The 22415-nt window shown below is 42.4% G+C and overlaps 1 protein-coding gene across 25 annotated transcripts in view; it reads right to left on the minus strand.

The window, feature by feature from the left end:
* MAPK8IP3 (mitogen-activated protein kinase 8 interacting protein 3) overlaps nucleotides 1–22415 on the minus strand; it is a 78691-nt gene that overhangs the window by 32049 nt on the left and 24227 nt on the right. For 16 of the 25 annotated variants that reach the window (XM_049791429.1, XM_049791427.1, XM_049791424.1 and 13 more), the window contains exons 3-9: nucleotides 21652–21722; nucleotides 20812–20903; nucleotides 16902–16925; nucleotides 13167–13311; nucleotides 7789–8035; nucleotides 4970–5072; nucleotides 1316–1434 (exon numbers count right to left, since the gene is read on the minus strand). In XM_049791429.1, coding sequence (XP_049647386.1) covers nucleotides 1316–1434; nucleotides 4970–5072; nucleotides 7789–8035; nucleotides 13167–13311; nucleotides 16902–16925; nucleotides 20812–20903; nucleotides 21652–21722 — 801 coding nt within the window. The remainder of the gene's footprint in view (nucleotides 1–1315; nucleotides 1435–4969; nucleotides 5073–7788; nucleotides 8036–13166; nucleotides 13312–16901; nucleotides 16926–20811; nucleotides 20904–21651; nucleotides 21723–22415) is intronic. The other 9 variants (XM_049791440.1, XM_049791435.1, XM_049791428.1 and 6 more) reach the window with 5 other exon arrangements.

The following is a 22415-nucleotide window of genomic DNA, read 5'->3' on the forward strand; positions in this document are numbered from 1 at the left end:
TCTATCCATATCAAAAAGGTATTGCAAGAATTCTGATGATAGTCTAGATCTTGTTCTTACATTCCAGTCACGCTATTGCCTATAATAGTAACAACTTCACAGATAATTTTCTCTTGGATAAAGCAAGAAGCATTGTATTAACCTCTTTCTAGTCTTCAGTCCATATCTCCATGGTTAAGTCTTCCATGAATAGGGCAAAATCTATCCTCTCTGCAGAAACATACCCTTTTAGACGGTCCTGATACAAGACTTATATTCAAAGTTGATGCACGTATCTTCCTAATTTAGTTTCTGGAAAGGTGAACTGCTGCAAATCTGTGACATCATTCAGCTCATCCTGTTCTGGACATATATATATATATATATAACCAAACTTAGAAGATTATCCTTGAGCAGCTCTTACATCAGTAATCACTAGAAAAGAAATGTACACTTTCAGATCAGATCTCTTGCTACTAAATGCATAAAAGGCATATTGTTGGAGTCCTCATGTCTCCTAAGGCTCCTTAAATCAAGCAGTAAAATGGAAACTGAGCTACACAGTTACAAACTTTGTCAGCAGCCTGTGTTGTCTGAGTATTCAAAGACCTCTCATATTGTCCTGATTCAGGAAAACAGTCAGCAGGACTTAAGAACACACTTAAATTCTGTCATGAATTAGGTCTAGATACTCAAGAATCCAACACCAAAAACTATGGCAGGGACTCAGACTGCTACCTGAGGCAAAGCTGCTCCTCTGACTGCTTCAAAGGCCTAATCAGGAATATGGAATACAACCAGACTTCAGGTATTACCAGCTTCTTCAAAATCAGCCTAAGTACATTGCTACATCTCTCAGACTGACTATAAAAGGGTAAAAACTGCAATACAGACCATATTATTTCCATATAATTTAAACTTCAAAAACTTAACTAAAGGAGTTACTTCCTTGCAAATTTCAAACAAACTCTTTATTCCAAGTGAAATTGCTAGTGTGTAAAATTCGGGGGGGGGGAGGGGGGAATTTGGGGGAGGAAGCAGAAGGAGCAAATTTTGTCTTCAAACTGTTTGTGTAGGAGAATCCTATAGAAAAATAACTTATGCACATAAAGACGATCCAAATAAAAGTTACACAACAGTTTCAGTTATTTTCTAAGTAAGCATTACTGTACTGCAGGTACATATTTCAGTCACATAATGTCTCAATTTCCATGCCACTTTTTTAAAAGCTAAACATCCAAGTTCTGAAATACAAAGAGAATTTAAGTTCTTCTAGAAGCTTGATATAGTCGTCATTGTACCAGAGAAAACAGAATGGTTCTAAACAAGTTTTTACCTAGCAGATCTGCTCCTTCATCAACATCTCCGATAACTTCGGATCCTGCTGTGGAAAGTTCATGATATAGAGAGTCTGTGTTGATGCCAAATGCTTTGTTCACAATCCCCTGTGTTGGGCTGTTGTGGGAAGAAAACAAACCAAGAACTTTTGTTACCTGGCAACACTTAAGCTAGAACATTTCTCTCTGAAATACAGAATGTCCCAGCAATCAAAACCCTGAGAGCACATCCCACCTGTTCACCACGGGCTGATTCAGGGAACATATTGAGTAAAGAAAAAAGCATGTTTTATTCCCCATATCAAGGACAAGTACCCATCATGCACAACCTCAAAGCTCGACTCCAGCTGACTTCCTTTTAAATCATAATAGTTAATGACTACTCAATATTTGATAGAAAAATTTCAACTCACAGAAGCTCTCACCTCTGACTTTTCAGACTGCAAGGATTCCCACACTCCTATCAATTTAGATAGCAACCTTAGCAGTAAGATCAGGTAAGGACTCAAATGTTGAAAACAGCAATGGTCTTTTGTTCTTCACCAATGAGTAAGTGAAATCAGCCTGAAGGGTTAGTTTCTTCTTTGGGTGAGTCTATGCACCAAAACGCTTCTTCACATGTCAGCAAAAAGTATTTCATTAAAGGTAAATCAAAGTTAATGTTTTCTAATCGTATCACACAGGAGCACATTTCTGCCTCTTAGTGACTTTGCTACCACCAAGAACCTTCTTGCATTTCTTGACAGACTCATGGCTCTGTATTGGTTTTGTTTGGCAAGGTTTTGGTAGCGGGGGCGGGGGGGGTTACAGGGGTGGCTTCTGTAAGAAACTGCTGGAAGCTTCCCCTGTGTTCGAGAGAGAGCGAGCCCATGTTAGCCGGCTCTGAGACGGACCCGCCGCCGGCCAAGGCCGAGCCAATCAGTGATAGTGGCAACGCCTCTGTGATAATATTTTTAAGAAGGAAAAAAAGTTGGGACGGGGAGAAACTGCCGCCGGAGTGAGGAGTGAGAACATGTAAGAGAAACAAGCCTGCGGACACCAAGGTCAGTGAAGAAGGAGGGGGAGGAGATGCTCCAGGCGCCGGAGCGAAGATTCCCCTGCAGCCCGTGGGGAAGACCCTGGTGAGGCAGGCTGTCCCCCTGCAGTCCAGGGAGGTCCACGGTGGAGCAGATCTCCACCTGCAGCCCGTGGAGGACCCCACGCCGGAGCAGGTGGGTTCCCGAAGGAGGCTGTGACCCCGTGGGAACCCCGCGCTGGAGCAGGCTCCTGGCAGGACCTGCGGATCTGTGGAGAGAGGAGCCCACGGAGCAGGTTTTCTGGCAGGACTTGTGACCCCGTGGGGGACCCGCGCTGGAGCAGTGTGCTCCTGAAGGACTGCACACCGTGGAATGGACCCATGCTGGAGCAGTTCGTGAAGAACTGCAGCCCGTGGGAATGGCCCACGTTGGAGGAGTTCGTGGAGGACTGTCTCCCGTGGGTGGGACCCCATGCTGGAGCAGGGGAAGAGTGTGATCAGCCCTCGTCCTGAGGAGGTGAAGCGGCAGAAAATAACGTGTGATGACCATAAACCCCATCCCTGTCCCCCTGTGCCGCTGGGGGGGCTTGGTGGTGAAATCTGGGAAGGTAGTTGTGCCCGGGAAGAAGGGAGGAGTGGTGGGAAGGTGTTCTGAGATTTCATTTTACTTCTCATTACCTTGCTCTGGTTGATTTGTAATAAATTGAGTTAATTTTTGCAAATTGAGTCTGTTTTGCCCATGACGGTAATAGTGAATGATCTCTCCTGTCCTTATCTCGACCCGCAAGCCTTTTGTTATATTTTCTCTCCCCTATTCAGCTGAGGATGGGGGAGTGATAGAATGGCTTTGGTGGGCACCTAGTGTTCAGCCAGGGTTAACCCATCACAGGCTCAAACAGAAAACAGCTGTTACAGGAGGTGAGGGTGAGGCAACCTCTGGGATTGTCACTGCCTACTCTAAAAAAAGGTCTTAATGTGGGTATAAACACTTTTAAGTGCCCTGCCTTTTATGAAGGGAATCAGCCAGCATGAAGAGGCTGTGCAATTTTTCCAGCAGTCTAACAGAAATGTCAGTACCACTGGAGATTATCTCAAGCTGCATGGCTTCATACTTAGATGGATCGAGTCTTGATGATAAAGCCACGAGGTTACAAATGGGGGGCGGTAGCTGCCTCTGATATTGCAGAGTTACAGCAGATTGCAGAGAAAAGAAAAAAGATAGTGGTTTTTTTCAATTACAGAAAAATTACAGCTACCCAGATATCTGAGAGCACTGAGGAGTTGCAAATGGGTGCCATGACTGCACCAGAATTAATCAGTTCATGCAGTCTAATGGGCAGCACAAGTGACAAGAAGCAACCAGCACTCAGTGTCTGACCAGAAGACCTAATTCAGCTTGAACCTACCTCTTCAGCAGTCAACTTTCAGAAGCCGTATATTTTTCAGAAGCATTCTGCTTTTAATGCAGCAAGCACACCGTTCAGCAGCTCGAGTTAGCTTGCGTCTCCTGCAGCTTTCAGTCTTGCTACCTGGACCACAGACCACTGCCTGAAGAGCTCCCAGTGCAGCAATCCTCTCCATTCCCTTCTTTTCCTTGGGTTTGACCAATTTTCAATCTGATCTCATCATCACTTTTGCCTTCCCCACACAGAGCTGTTTCAGCTACCTAGATTCCTCCTGCATCTGACCCTAAAAATTGTCCATGCATCCTACATATTCTGAGGGAAGCTCCAACTGTATGTGGTTTCACAGTTGAGAAATGCATCTGTTATTGCTGCTCATACCCTTCTCAATGAGAGTGCTTAACAGGGCAAATCCAGCCCAGATTTGGACTGGGAGAAAATCCTGCCTTCACTTTGTCAGGGTACTATCTTCTGCATACCTGTAAGAGCTAGAGGGTTATTTTTGCAGGTGTAGTGCCAAATTACACACTGGATGAGGGTAAAAATTAATGAATCCTGTAAAATTAACCACCTGACCTTAGTAAAAATGAATCAAGGTACCTAGACTAATAATTCTAGACTAATACATGCCTCACAGAAATACAGTGCCAAAATTAATAGCCTTTAGGGAGCCTTCTATTTAGCACAAAACAGGTGATGGATAGGAACCAGAGCAGCAGAGTAGTTCAGTAAAAGTCTGCTAGTTCAGAGAACTCTTGTCGAGGTCCCGAATGCACTGATGGGTCAAAATTGCTCTGACCAGTCTCACCAAGGAAGAGCCCTTCAAACACTTCAAAAATTAACACTGAAAAAAGCTTGGGTTTTAGAAACTGAATTCAGAACCGATCTCTTGTTAGACAAATGCATCTTCTCCCTCCTCCTGATAGCTTAAGCCCAAGTTCTCTTTGCCTGTCTTAAACCTCCTGTTGCTCCATCTCTCCATCCTCCCTGAACCAGCAAGGCAAACAAGCGCAGTTGTTGGGTCAGCTGGACAGATCCTTCTGCAGACCACCAGCAGACATTTGCCTTCTCTGGAGAACTCAAAGAAGGTCAGGACTCCTCATATTCACATTAGGCAGAATATATAGACTTTCTCAAACAGCTGCACCTTGAACTCAGTGTGAGCCACAGCATCCATTCCTCACTCCTCATAAAACCAAGCGAAAGAGCACACAGTGAAAAGTCACAATCAATACCTGTTACCAGTCCGTTCCAGGCGGGGGTCTTGACACATATCCAGCTCTGGAGTAGAGTCTATGATGTCCTGAACATCAGACCACTCATCACTGCTGCCCATTCCTAGGTAAGACAATACATATGATCTATAGGATCAGGACTTTCACAGGATGGTGTTCCTTGAAGGGACTTTTGCAGCTTTGAATATCAAGGTTTTAAAATTTCATGGTGTCATGTTCAAAGTCTTAAAATAGGAAAAGAAAGCGGCTGATCATCTAGAGTCACAAATGCACCAGTGCTGGGAAGATGCCCTCAAAATTCCAGAGCAGGAAGACCCTAAGCATCCCCTTCCCCCCACCATACCAGAGTGTCAACAAGGTCATTGGCCTGAATCCTCATTAAAATGTGTTGAGATAACCAGAAATACTTCATCCATTAAAATAAATTCCAAATAAACATTTTATCTGTTGGTAAAAACTCTCCAATCACCACACAACTTTAGCTGAGACTGAAGACAACAAAGTGATTTTCTGTATAACTTCACAGAGGTTACTGCAGTTATGAATTGACACTATTTAGTTTTAATAGAAATAATTTTTCAATACAAATTCTCAAATCTACAACTGGTTTAGATACCTATTACAGTGAAATTTCACTTAAAAACCGATACATGAAATCTGCTCTGGTTTCTGTATAATCTACAGCCTGAAGCCAGTATTTAAAGAATAAGGAATTTCCTCCTCTTGTCAAGTCACATTTATTGATACCAAACTGTTCAAAAGCTCAGACCTGCACCTACTCTAAACAAGCAATATAAACACAGTGTCTGTTCACACAAAAAATTCTTGAAGAATTAAAGACCTAATTTGTAAACTATGTTAGTCCCTCAATGATGTTAGATGTGGAATTTTTGACCTTTTCAAACGGCCTCAGTAGCCAAATATACAAAGCCCATGACAACTTGAGTGTTAATTTTATTCTTTTAGGCTGGCATTGTGCACCAGCTGGCAACAAACGCCACTTTTGAAGACAAAGTGTGATGTGTATCTGTTGCCAAAGTAGGCATCCATACACCAGTGGTTCTCAAGCTCACAGAAACAGAGGATTCCTTTTCTTTATTTTTTCAAGCTGGGAAGCTTTTCTGCAAATACTTTCGAGTACCTTTTTTTGGTAGTTCAGCTCTAAGGCATGTACATCATGGACAGACATCTTAATTATAGATGCATAAAATACACAATTAAAATTCAAGTATCTGTGCTTCTCCTCAGCATGGAGATGCGATTTGGCATTATGTGTGAGAAATAGCTGAAAGGCTGAATATGCAGAGCACATAGGAAAGACAGAACTATCTGCCTTGAGCAGATTCCACAACATGATACTTCCACCAAGAAAAAAGAAGCTTTCAGATGCACAGTGACATCATAGTTGCACACATAGAGAAGAGAGCAGACTTTGATGCAAGAAAGCTATTGATGGTAAACAAGCTTGTAAAGCAGCAAATGTAAAAATAAGGGCAAGTATTTATAGGGCATTCAAACTACTGATATCCATGCTCAATTTCTCTGATACCAATGCTTATACTGACTTGCTTTGGCCAGGCTCACCAACCAGATCACAATTTAACAGTTGGCTATGCAGAAGCCACACGCTTTTATGGAGAACTACATTAGTTTCTGGCAGATTTACTTCTGTGACCCTGGGACCTCCTCAGCAGCTAATAAAATACAGAATGGGACTCAGCCATGACAATTCTCATTCAAATGCTACAACAAAAGATGTTACTTTATAGTCTTAATTTGTTAGGAACAAGCTTGTGAATGTTAGCAGAGGAATATCATCTGTATCACTTAGGAAAAAAGATGATTATCTGATTCATATGCTAACCTTGGAGATCTATGCTCACCCCTGTTCTCCTGCACAGACTTTCCTTATGGTCTTCAGCGGGTTTTACAGTCCTTTTGTATATAAGTTCATGACTTGTAAAACAGACCACTTCTCATTTCTGAAGGCTGCTGCAAGTCTAAAAACAATACAGGCTGGGAGTTGCTCAGACACTACATTGGCACAGCTATATTAAAAAGAACAGAAAGGGGCTTTTATCATGTTATTACACCATTTTCTTTGTTTAAACAGCCTGGTGCTAAAGGCTTAAGTGATGGCTTTCCTGACAAGAAATCATTAATTCAAATTACTAAACAACTTCAGAAGTGGAGAGAAAACAACTCTAACTTCCAAAGATTTGGGGGGGTTCTTATATAAGAAATAGACTAAAAGAAAACAGCTTATTTAGCTGAGAAAAACAGCTGGATATAATTGCTATTTTTAAACACATCAGGGCATGGGATAAACACACAGAAGGGAAAATAATTATTTAACCTGACTGACAAATTTGGCATATAAACAACTGGATATAAAACACTTACAAATAAATCCAGAGAGAAAACTAAACGGAAGCTTTTAACTATCATATTGATAAGGTCCAGAAACAGCTTTCCAAAAGTTCAGTTAGCTTTTGGGGGACTTGACTGTTCATGAAAGAGGCTCTATGACACGGATGAATGCAACTGCAGGGGACTGAACTCAATAACCTACTGCCATCCTGTATACTTGCGAAACTATTCATATTACCGGCATTTTAAAAACTTGCTACCCAGAAACCTCCTAACATCCAATCAGCCTTGTCTCACTCATATATCTTTCTAAGTAAGGCTACTTCAAATTCTATATTTATGAAGCTGATTACCCCTCGAGTCTCCAGCCTCTTCCTGTAACAGAGGGGCACAAGCACTGGGAAGCCAATTACTTTAATGACCAAGTACCCAAGTTCCAGCTTCCATACCTATGCTGACATTCCTCATCTCCTGCGTGACTTGGACTTCCATGTTCCGGCTGTTCCGCTTTTCTCGTGCCCTCTTATTGCTCTTGGTCGTACCATTGTATTCGCTGATGGGCTGGATGCTCTCATTCAATGGTGTGACAGCAGCAGACGGCACAGATGACGTGGGAGTGTTGGACTTGGTTCCAGTGGTGCTCGGTGTGGCAGCTGCTGAGGACTGCCCGGATTCAGACATTTCATCCTGGGGGCACTATACCAATTCCAGGGTGGGGGAAGAACAAAAAGGGAAAAGCACAGCTATACATTTCAATTAATCTCCCATTTGTTGGTGTATGGCTGCCTTAAAGCATTATGGAGAATGAGTCTTGCTCGCTGTACCAGTTACACGTCCAGCACTTGAGGGTGACACTAGGCACTGCAACCACAATGAAGCAGTAAGTTTTCATGCTGAACTCAGCAAGCAAATCCCACCTATGAAAGGACTGATAGCCTTCCTCCTTTACTACTAAACACTGTTTTTCACAAGTCACATCAGTATGTCATCTCTTCATCATGCATCTCAGGAAAGGTGACCTTATCGTAAGTAAAAAGCACCTGCAGCTCACACTTCAGTGGAAGCTGAAGGGCTGTGGCACTTGCGGTAAGCCAGGCCAGTGTTTCCCAAGACTGGAAGGCAACATGGTTACTGCTTGGGAAGGATCTGAAGTGGCCTCTTAAGAGGTGTTGGATGATGTCATTACTGTAAGCCATCAACACAACCTAGATGAGAGAACAGCAAAGCGGTTTTGACACTAAACTGCAGAAGCAAAGCGGATACCAAGCTGGGATGGTCTGACTTCGCTAGCAGGAGACTATATGTCCCCATACCACCTTATGCAGAAGCTAGCCAGGCACTGGTCTAGCTTGACAACACAGTAGAAACAGGTGTGGTCTCCCCACTTCCAAATGAGAGGACAAGACCCAAGAACTCAAAAATCAGAAGCTTACAAATAAAAATAGGAGATGGATTCCCATTGTGAAATGCGCACAAATGGCTCTCAGTTTTACAGACATTACAGCCCCATTTCTTGTAATACCACCTCTTGAAAAAACATGGGAGGCTTTAAAGGTTCTGTCAGGATTTTACACTGTGACCCTTGTTTGTCAGTTAAAGCAGCACTGCTTCACTGTCAACCAATTAACGTCTTGACCAATGCTGTGATCACTCCCGGACCCAAATGAGATCTCCCCATTCTTCACGGCAGCCCACTCTAATTACTGCCTGCAGGGATATGACAAAATTAATGTTGAGTTATATGTGATAATGAGTTGCAATTGGATGCAGTGACATTCAGCATCTGCACATCCAGACCCAGCTTTAAACTTTACTACTTGCCTCTCCCCTCCTGTGCAAGTACTAGAAAGATCATGATTCTGCTCAGAGGCTGCTCTGAGCCTCCCAACCTTGGAGCTGTGACGCTGTTTCACTTCACTAATTTGGAAGTCTCGTTCTCTTGTTCTAATAATACCTTCACAACATGACAAAAAAATTCAAAATGGGATGAGAGAGAAGACTGAAAAAAAATGGTGACTTAACCCTTTGCAGCCTTTTTTTTTTTTTAAATCTGGAATCTTATTAAGATCTTCCTTTAATTAGACTGGCCTCTGTATGCTTATCTTAAAATTCCTCTTGTACACTGCACTGTGGAAGTCAAAGGTTTTATATTGCATCTGTGCATTTATATTGGAAATTAAGATTTTTTAAAACTGCATTACCATTAAATGTGATCCACATTTAATATATAGTTTCTGCATTGTCAGTCCAAACAGCACACACATTCCCACATGGACATTCAAGTCATCTCCCTGCACATTTGCTGATTTTAGCATCAAGACTGAGATGGGGACTTTCCGCTTAGGCTGCTACATGTGAAAACCACACTTCCCACCTCTACTTCATATTCGTCTTTCAGGAGCTACTTTCCTTATATGTAAAGAAAAAAAAATCAAACCAGGCCTTTGAGAAAAAATACGATCCAGGAAGCCTTGTACTACTTCAACTGCAGTATGCCTGCTGTGCTTAGCACTGTAAAAGAGACACCCAGGTGGGTCCACATGTCATTCCTTGTTCTTATGAACTAGATGTCATTCAGAAACCCTGTATCATCAGTGTCTATAGGGTGATATTTGTATGAGAGATATCCTGTAACTTCTTGTTTATTGACATAATCTGCCCCTCACCCAGAACACACCAGTCAGTAATTACCTTGGTCTTTCACTTACTCTTTGGTTATACATCCTGTATTTACCTAGGAAACGTACTTTATCAACCTACCAGCCTGCATTGGAGAAATTACTCCCAAATGTAAATACTACCAAGGCACTTCTCTTCACAGTCCAGAAGCTCTATCAATCTTTGCTGGTATCTTCCTTCTATTGGTCTGAGTGCTCCATTAATGCTAAATAGTCCACTAAGTGTACAGCTCTCCTCTACAGCATAGGAGGCATTCTCCATAACCCATAGCTCACCCAAAGAATACTCTCCACAACCACCACTTACCTACAGCCATACCTGTCAACCTCCTAAACATCAAATGTGTAGTAGTGACCTCCAAAATGCATTGCAAAGGCCCAACATTCATAGCAGTCATATGTCACCATGAGAAGCCACAATTGTATGGTTATAACACTGAAAGCATAGTACATAAAAACAAAAACGTTAAGGACTTTCATCTCCAAAACATTGTATAAAATAAATGTACAACTGAATTTAAAAATAAAATAATGACAGCAACTAAAACAGAAAATAGTAATAAAAAGTATACAAGGACACTTAAAATATAACTATAGTATGGCCCCATGAAGAAGGAAAACTAGTCAGAAGAGTCAGGCTGGGAAGGTGAGTCACGTGTATGCAGCTGATGTCAGCGAAATGTCAGAGCTGCTGAAGAAGAGGTGAGGAGTGCATGAGAAGTACTGATGAGATTAATATTTAAGAAATAGCATTCCAGTCAGAGAGTGTGCAAAAAGCTTGCAGGAGGAAAATCTCCATTCCAAATTGCAAATCTAGTCAGCCAGTCAATCACATCCTTTAATTACTCATAGGTTTGCTCCATACTCTTAGGAAATCCTCTGTAACACACTACCCCATCCAAGTCTTCCACAGCCCAAGCTCTCTAACTCTACCCTACCGGCTAGCCTCATTAAACCCAGCATCCCATTTCTGAGTCTCCCTCATGAGCACCAACGCAAATCCCAGCACTACCCGTCAGATACATTTGGACCAGCACGCTACTACTTCTGCACAAAGCTTTCTTGTAACCAGAAATGGGTTTTTTTGGCCTGACACCACCAACAACAAATGACTAAGAGATCCAGTCAGTACTCCTCCATTACCTGAACTTGGGACATCAAAGATTCCAGTTTATCTGGGTTCATGCTGCATTCTCCTGCAATGCAGATGCTGGGTTATCAGCAAGATCCACTCAACTTCTTTTGGAAGTTCTGCAGTGGTACTGCTTAAAGAATTACGCCTTAGCAAGTCTGTGGAAGATGGATCTAGCCCCAGTGTCCTCCCAGCCCTTCTCTAAAAACTAACACTTGCCACACATGCCTGATCACTAGAACAGCTCGAGGGCATGTTCACACCACAGTGTGCAGCACTGCCTGGAGATCCCAAGGAATAAACTGGTTCCAGGACCAGAAGTGAGTTGGTCTCTGTGCATTTTGACTGCTGTCTGTGTCCTTGCAGCAGTGTTGTGTTGGCACAGCATAAGTCTGAAGAAACACATTCATGTTTTATCTTCATCTCCACCATCCCTAGTTATGTTATTGCACTGTGGCATTGCTATTCCCTAATTCCAGGCAAAACTCTCCAGAAATGACTGTAGGACCCGACTGGCTTTCTGCAAGTTGCTACGATTCCCAAATTTCTGTGCCTCTAATACTACAGCAAGGGTTGGGTTCCAAGAACAGTCTCCTCCCTATCCAAAGATCTCACTTTTGGATTTCCAACTGCCATGATGGCAGAGAGCTGACGAAGTGCAAAGGTTTGTGCTGTGCTAAGCCTGGCTACTTTACAAAGGTAGTGTTAAAAAAGGGAAGTTGCTGCTTTGTTTTTCTGCATAAATTTTGAATTTGTCTAAATTTCTTGTGCTATGCATCAAGGACGCCACTCCCGCAGAGCCCCTCAGGCCAAAGTACCATTAATGTAATCTGGAGACATGCAGAGTGGGCACAACAAGTTGCGTTTTTTCTTTGGTTTTTTTCTCCTCCTCTTTGCCTTTACTGCCTCAATGTATTTTACAGGATTAGTGATTTACAACTTCTCAAAAGGACACCAGTCCTTACATGTGACATATAAACCACCTGATGTTCTACAAATTCCAGGCAGAGAGAAAGTAAATTTTATCAAACACTTTTAAAGCAGACCAGAAGTTCTGTGAGATACCGATGGACATACTGTAAGCCGTGCTGGGTAGATGCACCACTGGCTCTCAGGCCTGCCACCAGGCATTTGTGGAACATCATTCAAAGAGAGGAATTTGGTGGGATCCTGAGCACAAAGACTTTGAGAAGTCTACAGGTACAGCTCATGGAAGATGTGGGTCACCATGTGCAGTCTAAACTGTAAACAACTGCAGTAACCTGTAAGAGTACAACATCTGGGTCTTTGTGCTCAGAGCAGTCTCCAAATGGCAGAGCAGAGCACCACAAGCAACAGGCAGAACCATGCAGCTGCTTCAATGCAGTTGCAGTGCTGTGAGTTTTTTGGCAAGCCCCAGTGCAGAAGGCAGTGCATTGAAGTTGACAAGTGTATTGAAGGTAGACAATGCAAGTCTAGAGCAATGACAAGATGTATGAGGAACTTAAGACTTCTAAGCACAGTGCAAGACTTGGGCATCCAGAGAGGATTAGGAGACCTTTTAATGAAGATAGGAAGGGCAGAACAGCCATTAGTCAGAAAGGACAAACACTGGAAAGCAAGTGCAATCCAATGCCTAGTCCAGCTGAGGTGCAAAAACACTGCTCTTATCGAGGGGGAGAGAGGGGACAGGTTCCACCACTTCCTCTCCCAGATAAGCTATAAAAAAGTGAAGGATTTACCTTCCTAAATCTCTAACTGCCTCCCCACAGATTCCTCTCAACTTGGGGCCAGCCAAGTAAAGGAGATTATCACTGAGACAAGAAGCATGAGGAGCTGTGTCAAATCCCTCCCGCACCATATGCCAGATCTGCAAAAGTATATCCTCCCACAGCACAGCTACCAAGGGAGCAGACACAAAGCAGGGAGAGGCTGCAAAGGGTTATGGACACAGATCGGTCTCCATCTTAATGAAAACGTGGGATGCTATTGACAGTGGGAGAGTGGGAAACCCTTGCTCCGTGATGGTCTATAAAACCTTGTAGCTGGAGTTGGACTGCAGCTGGCCGAGGTCACTCAGGTGCCAGTGGTCCAGTGTTGGGACGATCTTGGCCCCTATCTGCCCACGTACCATGCCATCCGCGAGGGGGAAGACATTCAGAGAGTTAGGACGTTCCTTCCTGCTAAACAGAGAAACAGAGAGAGGGGAAATCAATCTGTTAGCCATTTACAAGGTTCCTATAGAAAAGAAACAGCATGCTAGCTTATGTGAAATATTAGTCACTAGAAACTGAATTGCACTTCTTCCCCTCACATAGCAGCTGTATGAACTCCCAACTCCCATACTTCCATGATGTTGTCTCCTCAGACCTATAGTGTCTACTGCTAGAGCTATACCTCTTTCTGGGGAGACTCTAAGAGGGACGGCATCAAGTGACCACAACAGGCATGACTGACTTCTCCATCAGTACAAAAGATTTTGGGGGAATGCAAAAATGCAGGGAACCATCAGCCAATTTAAGTCAGTGTATCTTCTAAGAAACAAAGGTACTGTGGGAAAACAAGCCACAGCAAGCAACTCTCACAGAAAAAAAAAAAAGCTCCCATAGATCCTAGAGAAGTCATCACCAGGTCAGGAAGGAGGCTTTTAACTAAGTGTCATCTACACGGCACTTCTGTACACTCCACCCCAAATCTGGTTAGCTCCAACAGCAGAAATCAGAGGGTTTTGGATCACTTCCAATATTAAGCAAGAAAAATAATATTTGTACTCTCTGACCCCCTCCAAGGCACTCAAAATTCAGAAATCAAATGAAGGTATAAATGAATGAATCATTCACATTGCCAGATGTCTGTAATTACATTTTCTTCATCCTCTTCTTTCTGGCAATTGCAGGTGACTAGCTAGCTGCGGGTTTGATTCTGAATATAAAAGCTGGCACAGGTTTTAAGACCAAGTTCCAGTGGGAGAAAATCTAGAGCAAGCAGTGGAGATGGAAAAGGCTGCAGCAGCATGCCGAAATCGGCAACTGGTTTTGTGCCAGAGAAGCAGGGCTGCAGGGACAGAGTACACATCCATTTAGGGGATACCCCCAGCAGCCTCCACTAGCTGGACTCCAGTGGCCCTGCAGAGGTGAACTAAGCTGATCCTCTGGGTAACATGCACCCACAAAGGGGTTCAATGATGGTACTTCACCTACGCCTATATGGGACTTCTGCTTATTGGTGCAAGGTGATAAAATCTGCCCTTCTGTACACCAGTATTAATAACAGTAGACCTTCATGTGCCTTTCTTTAATGATCATCAGCACTGGTCTAATGACCAGGCTAGGCAACCATCACAACCTCCTCACCCATGACCGTGGGCAAAACAAACGCAGCAGGACCTAAGGCCCCCAGCACGTATGCAAACACACTAACACAGGAGATGGTGCATGAACCAGCTCATTTATGAAGGAAGGAGGTGGTGGAGTGTCTAGCAGAGGAGACAACGTTTGTGGAGAAAACCAAAATGCTCAACCTTCCCATGCTTAGCACTGCCTGGCCAACGCAGTTTGTTGCACCGCTGTGTCAGTGTTGCTTGTGCTGAGGAATAATTGCTTGCTGTGGCCTATCTTGGACAGGCAGAAGGGGCAGAAAGGTGTTTCCAGTGTGGCCCAGCAAGGAGATTTGGGATGCGCTTTTCCTAAGAATCTGCATTAAATTCTCTCCTGAAGATCCTAAAGACTCGTACATGGAAGTTTCATACACAAACCGTCCTACAAAGGCAGCACATAACTGGATTTTAGAGGAACACAGATCATTGACACAACCTGATTAACCTGACTTTCTTTTATAGAGAAGATGCAGTCATCTTTCAACAGATTCAAAACCAGATTCATATGTGATAGGAATTATCAGTTTCCTTGTAGCCTTTCCACTCAAAACACACCTTGGTGCTTGTTACTTTCAAATATTAAAAATCGCTGAAGGTTTATACAAAACATTTCACTGCTGTTTGCCTAAATACTGATTTATGACATCTCCCCTGCCATCTATGCCTGCTCCCAATAGGTCATGATGCTGAAGTACATGTACTTCTGTCTTTCTGCCTGCATTTACTTCTCTTTATCCTACTGCTATCATTCCAAGATCCTGAAAGTCTCTAACAAACAGCTGTGTTTTAAGTTTCTAAATAACATACTAGGGAAATTTTTCCCCCAATATGAAATCTTCACCCCTGGCACTTTACTGATCTAAAAGCCACAAAAAGTATAGTCAGTTATGTATAAGAGATTATTAAGAGATTCAAAACTAGAAATTGGAACTCTATGCCACAAAGACAGAAAAGTCCTAGTTTTACAGTTAAAGAAATAACTCAAGGGTCCCAAAGAGTCTACTTCAAAAGAATCATTCTTTTAAGGGAGGGGAAAAGAAAAAAAGGCCATCTTTTGAGCTGCTTTAACCATTAGTTTCTTATCTTTCCTCTTCTCCAGGTTAGAATGATGGTCCTTAAGAGAGTCATGCTTCACAGGTGTCCATAGCTGGAGAAAATTTCCTATAACTGCAAAACATTCCTTGCAAAATAAATGGTGCAGTCAGAGTATCTAACAACATGCTATAATATAAACACTTTTGTGACTATGCTGGGATGGCCTGACGCAAGTCACTGACAGCACTGAGAAATATAAGCCATCCCAAATGTGTGCTACAAGAAGACTAAATTACACTTCCTCTTTAGGTAATCTCTGTCAGATTTCTTCTGGGAACCCATAGCTTATTTCTGTGTTCATGTACAAACACATGCACATTCAATATGCAAGAAGATACAGCACCCCATTGAATGTACAGGGAACGTATAAACTTCACAATCCCTGCTAAACAGAAACAGAGGTACAAAGTCTCCATAGCATCAGAAGCTGTAGGATCTTCAGGAAAGGATTTTAACGTAGATTGTTAGGAAATTTCCTTGCTGAGTTTCTCTGGAAACACCTTACAGCCTCTTCTGAACCTCCCAGGGAAGGGGAAAGAACAAACACCACAGAAGAGCTAACTTTAGCTTTGCAGTCCTGGGGTTGACTGCCAGTCTTCAAAGAAATTTAGAGTATCCTCAGGGCTGGTCTTTTGAGTGCTGAAGTAACCTTCATACACCCAATTCTTTCCAGTACAGGGTGACTCTTAACACTTGGCTAGTTCCACCTTGCATTACAAGGTAAACAGCAAACTCCTCAATAAAGGTTTGCCGTAGCCAAAACCTGGGATCAGCATGCTCTACAAGTAACATCCTAAACCTTATAAAACATAACAAAACTATGGTTTGTTTGCCAGCATTTAAAGGCAAGAACTGCTCTCTTTGCAGGTTCTGGGCATAGAACTCACTGCCCAGCCCAAAGTCAGCAGTGCCTTCAGAGAGCTACTAACCATGACACACATTTTCTGTCCCACTCAGCAAATATGCATGCCTTGTACTCTACAGTAAAATAAGGGACAAAAGATGACTTTTTAAAACATTCTGGGACGTGAAGTGTAAATGTCCAACCACAGAGGACTGATCCTGTTTTGGGACGGAACTGTGTCTTCTGCGTTTGAGTACACAAGCTTCTTCCTGATGTGTTATCCCAGCAGCTTGATGGCTCCCTCTGCCTCACCTGAACAAGCAAGTCTAACACAGGTGCCAGTAGACAAATAGGGCAAACATGCCGGTACGGTACATTCCCAGCATCACACTGTTGCCACTCAACAGCAACCTCCAAAACTAGGATTAACTAAGTTAAGATGCAGCAATAGGATTTACCTTTTCCTCCATGACTGGCGATGACTGCAGTGACAAACATAACAGCCAAAACAGAGCAGCAATCGCACAAAAAGCGAGACAAAAAAACAACCATTAGAGAGCAAAGGTCATGCAAACATGCAGTCCTACAACAGACACGGGATACGCATCCACTGTAATCCACACTATGTGGAAGTGTGCACTGTACTCATTACCACTCTTGGATGGCGGTTAATATACATACCCCCCAACAGTTCTTGTACAAACTTCTCCCAGGTGACCCGCAAACATACTCGGTGTACTTACGGTCTTATGCAAATATGCACCCCTATGCAGTCTAACACACCCAAGCACATCCACAGATGAAAATAAATAAATGCACTCAAATTTGTGTGACAGGCCACAAGAAATTATGCCTCTGTCCACCGCAGTGCGCATCAGTGCACCAAGATAGACGCTGGCATTCACCCCCACCCAGCTGTGCAGTGACACAAAACCACATCTGACCCGAGTGCTTGTGCACAAGCATATACAGACACAGAGCTACACACACACACACACACACGCACGCACGCACACGCACACACACACACGAACAGTGCGAAGCTTGAAATGAAGGAAAAAGTCCCATTTTCCACTGGTGGTTCCTACAAACTCGGATCACTATCCCATCAGGGCTTTCATAGGCATACAGTGTTTCTCGCTTTTTTCTCTCCAAGGAGACTAGCAATATATGCCACACTTAAAAGGGTGAAAGACTATTTCTCTGATGTGAAGAGGCAATTCTTGATGAAAATTTTGCCCTTCATCCCAGAGAACGGGAGTCTTCCAGATAGAACCAGTAACACTTTTCACTGTGCATCTCTTTCATGGAATGATAACATAAAGCCACGATTAATATTAGCTTATTTGAAAGTTAGGGAAGGAAAATCTCATTAAAATCAATTTCTAAAATGCAGTCCAACCCAAATTTGGCAGGTGCATATATGAACCACCCCTTAAAAGAGAGAAGCCCTAAGTATGCTTTTCCCTATGGTACTTTTATAATTTTACTGTGTAAGTAAGTACTTCCACAGATACATTCTTATTTACAGAAGGGTAAGTGGGAAGGGAAACATGCCTACCACACTTATCCCATTTCAGCTCTAACACTAGGATCAGACCATGTTCTGGGGGCTCACTGTGGACTTCCAGACTGCAAGAGGGAGAGGCGAAGGAAGAAAAATAAGTCTGATAAGGGAGATTTTATGAACAGAAGAACACCTGCAAACTACTGATTCTTTCTCCACCATGTCTTCTCTTGCTTTCTACACCCCTCATGCCTGCCTCTTTTGCCTAGGAAGATGGCTATCTATCTTTTGATTTTTTTTCCCCCCAATAGATTTTTATATTTTAGACAATTTAGCCAGATGCCAAACACTGTATTCTGCAATTATTTCTGCTCTCCTAAACCACTCTCTGTTGTAAGACTCATTTACTCTTTTGCAGAAAATAGAGCACAGAGATAACTTGCTATACAGCCCACTCAACAACTACAACAGCCTTTAGTTATTCCTCTCTAGAAGAAATATTGTAAGATACTCTTTTTCAAAAGGACTATTCAACTGTCATAAGAGGAAGGGTAAATAGTCCCCCTTGATTCACATATAACTGTGTCTTTCCTTCCTTTATGTAAGGCTTTGGTAGCCTTATAAATGAGTACAGAAATCTTATCAACTGATTCAGAATAAATAAAGGATCTTTCTCTGAGATACCAGTATCTTCCAGCTGCAAGTTATTCTTGTAGCCAAGGCTACAGAAATATCTTTAATTATTATGGGAGGTAATGAAATAGCAAGTAGACAGCATTGAAAAAAATTCTTCACTGAGAGGGAGGTCAAGCACTGGAACAAGCTCCCCAGAGCATGGTCATGCCCCCAAGCCTGTCAGTGTTCAAGAAGTGTTTGGACAATGCTCTTAGATATATGGCTTAACCTTTAGGTTGCCCTGTGTGAAGTCTGGAGTTGGACTCAATGATCCTCGTGGGTCCCTTCCAGCTCAGGATACTGTGTGACTCCAAGGCTGCAGGGAACCTGGCAGGAGTCCCAGGCTAGTTACCAAAGTTTCTGAAGATTCATGTCTTTTATTACTCCCTTTCCATCCTTCAAGCCACTTTCATTGACAAGGTGGGGTTGGATCTCTTTTTCTCTCCCTTCTTCTTTCTTACAATACACAGTCAAAACTTTGGCAATTTGAATTCCATCTTTTCCAGAGCAGTCCAATCCAGCTACAGGGAGCCATAGCAGACAGAGGGTATTTACATGTCCTATGCCAAGACCTGAAATTTCCATTCCACATTACCCCAAAACCAACTGACATTCTAGTATTTAAGTGTTACAGACCTAAATACAAGTTACTAAATATCCTCACATATTCTTCCTTTATTCTTAATATATTTTATTCTTAATTTCAAATAATTTTTCTCTTTCTTCATCTCCAAATTTTGTTCAATGCTCTTCTTTTGCATTTCATCATCCATACCAGATGATACTTCACAAACCTTCACGGCTTTCCATTTATCTGTTTTCTCAGTACTTTAATCTCCATGCCTTTGCCCATGCTGCCCTTTGTGTATAGCCTGACATGCCATCCCCACTCTTTTTCTTAGCCTAATGCTTCCCAAAGATTTGGTTTTTGAGTGAAGTTCAGTGATATTAACCAGCTGAAGTTCACAGATATTAACCAAGATCAGTCAGACATATTTTGTAAGAGATGATGGAGTATGCACCTAGCGAGCACTCTTTTCCAAGTATTCCTGTGCAGCTGGTTCTGTCTCTATCTATTTTTCAGACCAACAGCTCCCATGGCTTGTGGTCAGCATGTGTGCAAAACCTTTTAACATTCCTCAAGGCCGGAAGAAATTTAAAAGTTAAAAAAAGACAGGCAAAGACAACAAAAAGATTTAATCTCCTGCAGCATGTCACTTCATCAATATTGTTTCCCTGGAAAATACTGTTTTAGTTTAAAACTTCCTGGGTTAGACAGTGTCACTATAGTGTTAATCATCTCATTAGCATGTGATGATTAACACAAATAGTAAACTGCGATGTACAAAAATTTCCACTGAAAACATCTTTTTTGTATGGCTGAGTGATTTAACGTATTATGCTTATCTGAGCAGATTATGTGTTATGTGATCTATTACTTCTCTAACCCGTATTTATGGAACATCATTTCTACTTCTCACCCTGTGGGCAATGTTACTGGTATACAGTACCAGCAGAGAGAAATCATTTGGTTCCTTCACATACCAGTTAAAACCAGATGTATCTGTACTGAAATCAATGTAACCATGACTTCTATGCTTTAAATTTGTTCTAAGACTTCTAAGACTACAAAAGACTAGTTCTTCTATATACTGAACTCCTTTCCTACCACTACCTTCTTTAAACAAAGGCTGGTTCTTACCAGTTTGGTGCTCTGAAAACAGGGTTGGGAGGGAGGAAAGAATCAATTTCTTGGGCATAAATAGGTCTATTGGGTGACTGACTCACAGAAAGCTTCCCTTGAAGGAACAGGGAAAAAAAAATCCTATAACGGCTAACGCATTTAATTGCTATGGTTTTGCTGGCTATCACACATACAAAGACGCGCACACACACACACACACATTATTTGACACCTCCAACCATTTTAGCCTTTTACATGCTACCTAAGAACACAAATGTATTTTTGCAGAGGTCCCCCATCAATAGCAGCATGACAAAGCCTAAGCCTAAGAACACATAAAGCTCATTGTCGTCAAGTGTACCCACAACCCATTACAAAAAAACTTCAACTACAATCCATGCTCACAAGGAAAGATCCTGCTTCTGGTTTCTCCCTCTCAAATACGTGCACTGTTTCTAAGTTCCCAGATGGCATACATTACATGGAGAGGTTATGGCCCTACCTTCTCCCAGGTAGACTGCCCTCAGTTTGATTATTTCCCCCAACTTGCTGCATCTTGGATCGTTCAATGTGTTCCACATAGGTCTGGATCATCTGTGAGGAGAGAAAAATCCATGAGCCAATCAGAGAAAAAAAGACTCATTTTCTGCTTTTGTTTGATATTCTCCAGCACCCATTTGCAATTCCCCTTTTTTTTTTTTGCACATCTCCTTGACTTTGCTCTTGTCTTCTAAGCTTATGATGTGAGTGGACTAATCTGACAGAAGATCTGACAGCAAATAGTGTCGGAAATGACTTAATCTTATAATGGAAGAGCCATGACAGAGCATACCCAAAAGTAATGTAAGACATGTCCTGGAGGCTCATTGGCAGTGGGAGATGAGGTAGTGCAGCACTGTTCACAGAATCACGGAACCAGTGAGGTTGGAAGGAACCTCCTGGGGTCCAACGGGTCTGACGTCTCTGCTCAAACACAGCCACCTAGAGTAGGTTGCCCAGGACCACGTCCACATGGCTTCTGAATAGCTCCAAGGATGGAGACTCCACCATGTCTCTAGGCAACTTGTGCCAGCGCTTATCATCTTCCCAGTAAAGTTTTTACTCATGTTCAGAGAGAGCCTTCTGTGTTCCAGTTTGTGCCAGTTGCCTCCAGTCTTGTCAGTGGGCACCACTGAAAAGAGCCTTGCTCCATCCTCTTTACACCCTCCATTCATATATTTCTGATATTCCCAAAGTTCAGAAGCTCTAGTCATCACTAGTATTGTAAAGCTGAATTCTTTGACATGACTTTACATATAAGCTAATAGTTTATTTATTTAGCAATAATGAGATGACATCCTACCTCTGTGTGACGCTGATGTAGAGCATTATACTCTTTCTTCATTTCTGATTCACGTTCCTCCAGTCGTGAAACTATCAAGGGAAGATTCCAACCATCAGCTAACACACATCAGGCTCTCAAAAGAAACTAGAAGTCGCAAAGCATATTTTGTTAGAAATTAGTTTGCACCTACTGAACAAAACAAGCCGGTACAGAATAATGCACACTATGGGATCTGGTCATCACTACAAACTCAATTCACGGGTACCTGCATGTTCCCCACAGAAGAAGAGTTCTTCAGCAATAGCCTGGTGCCCTGTAAGTATTCTAGTTCGACAACAATCACCCTCTGGGATGGGCACCTCTGTCTATTTGAGGAGCAGGAGTACTGGACAAAACACCAATGAATTCTGAGGGAAACCTCAGCCAACAAAGCATGGCTGCACATGTTAAGGAAGAAATTGTAAAAATAAATAAATAAATAAACAAACAAATAAATGTAATAGTTTCTATGAGAAAAAAATGGGAGGTTCTATTCAGGGACAAGGAGAAACTGTAAACCAGGTTCCAAAGCTTCACCAGTGGCCCAAATCTTGCATCTGGAGAGACTGAGCATGCTCCACACGAGAAGCAGTGAAGCTGCTACTAAAGTAGTGTGGATATATCCCATTCTTTAGAAGGATCAGAATTTTATACCAAAGTAAGGGATGCCCAGGCATTTCAGGCTTTGTGTAAATTACATTAAACCAACAAAAAGTATGAAAAATATTTTCAAAGTGGCAGTA

Source organism: Accipiter gentilis, chromosome 33 (assembly GCF_929443795.1).
Source record: "Accipiter gentilis chromosome 33, bAccGen1.1, whole genome shotgun sequence".
Lineage (NCBI taxonomy): Eukaryota > Metazoa > Chordata > Aves > Accipitriformes > Accipitridae > Astur > Astur gentilis.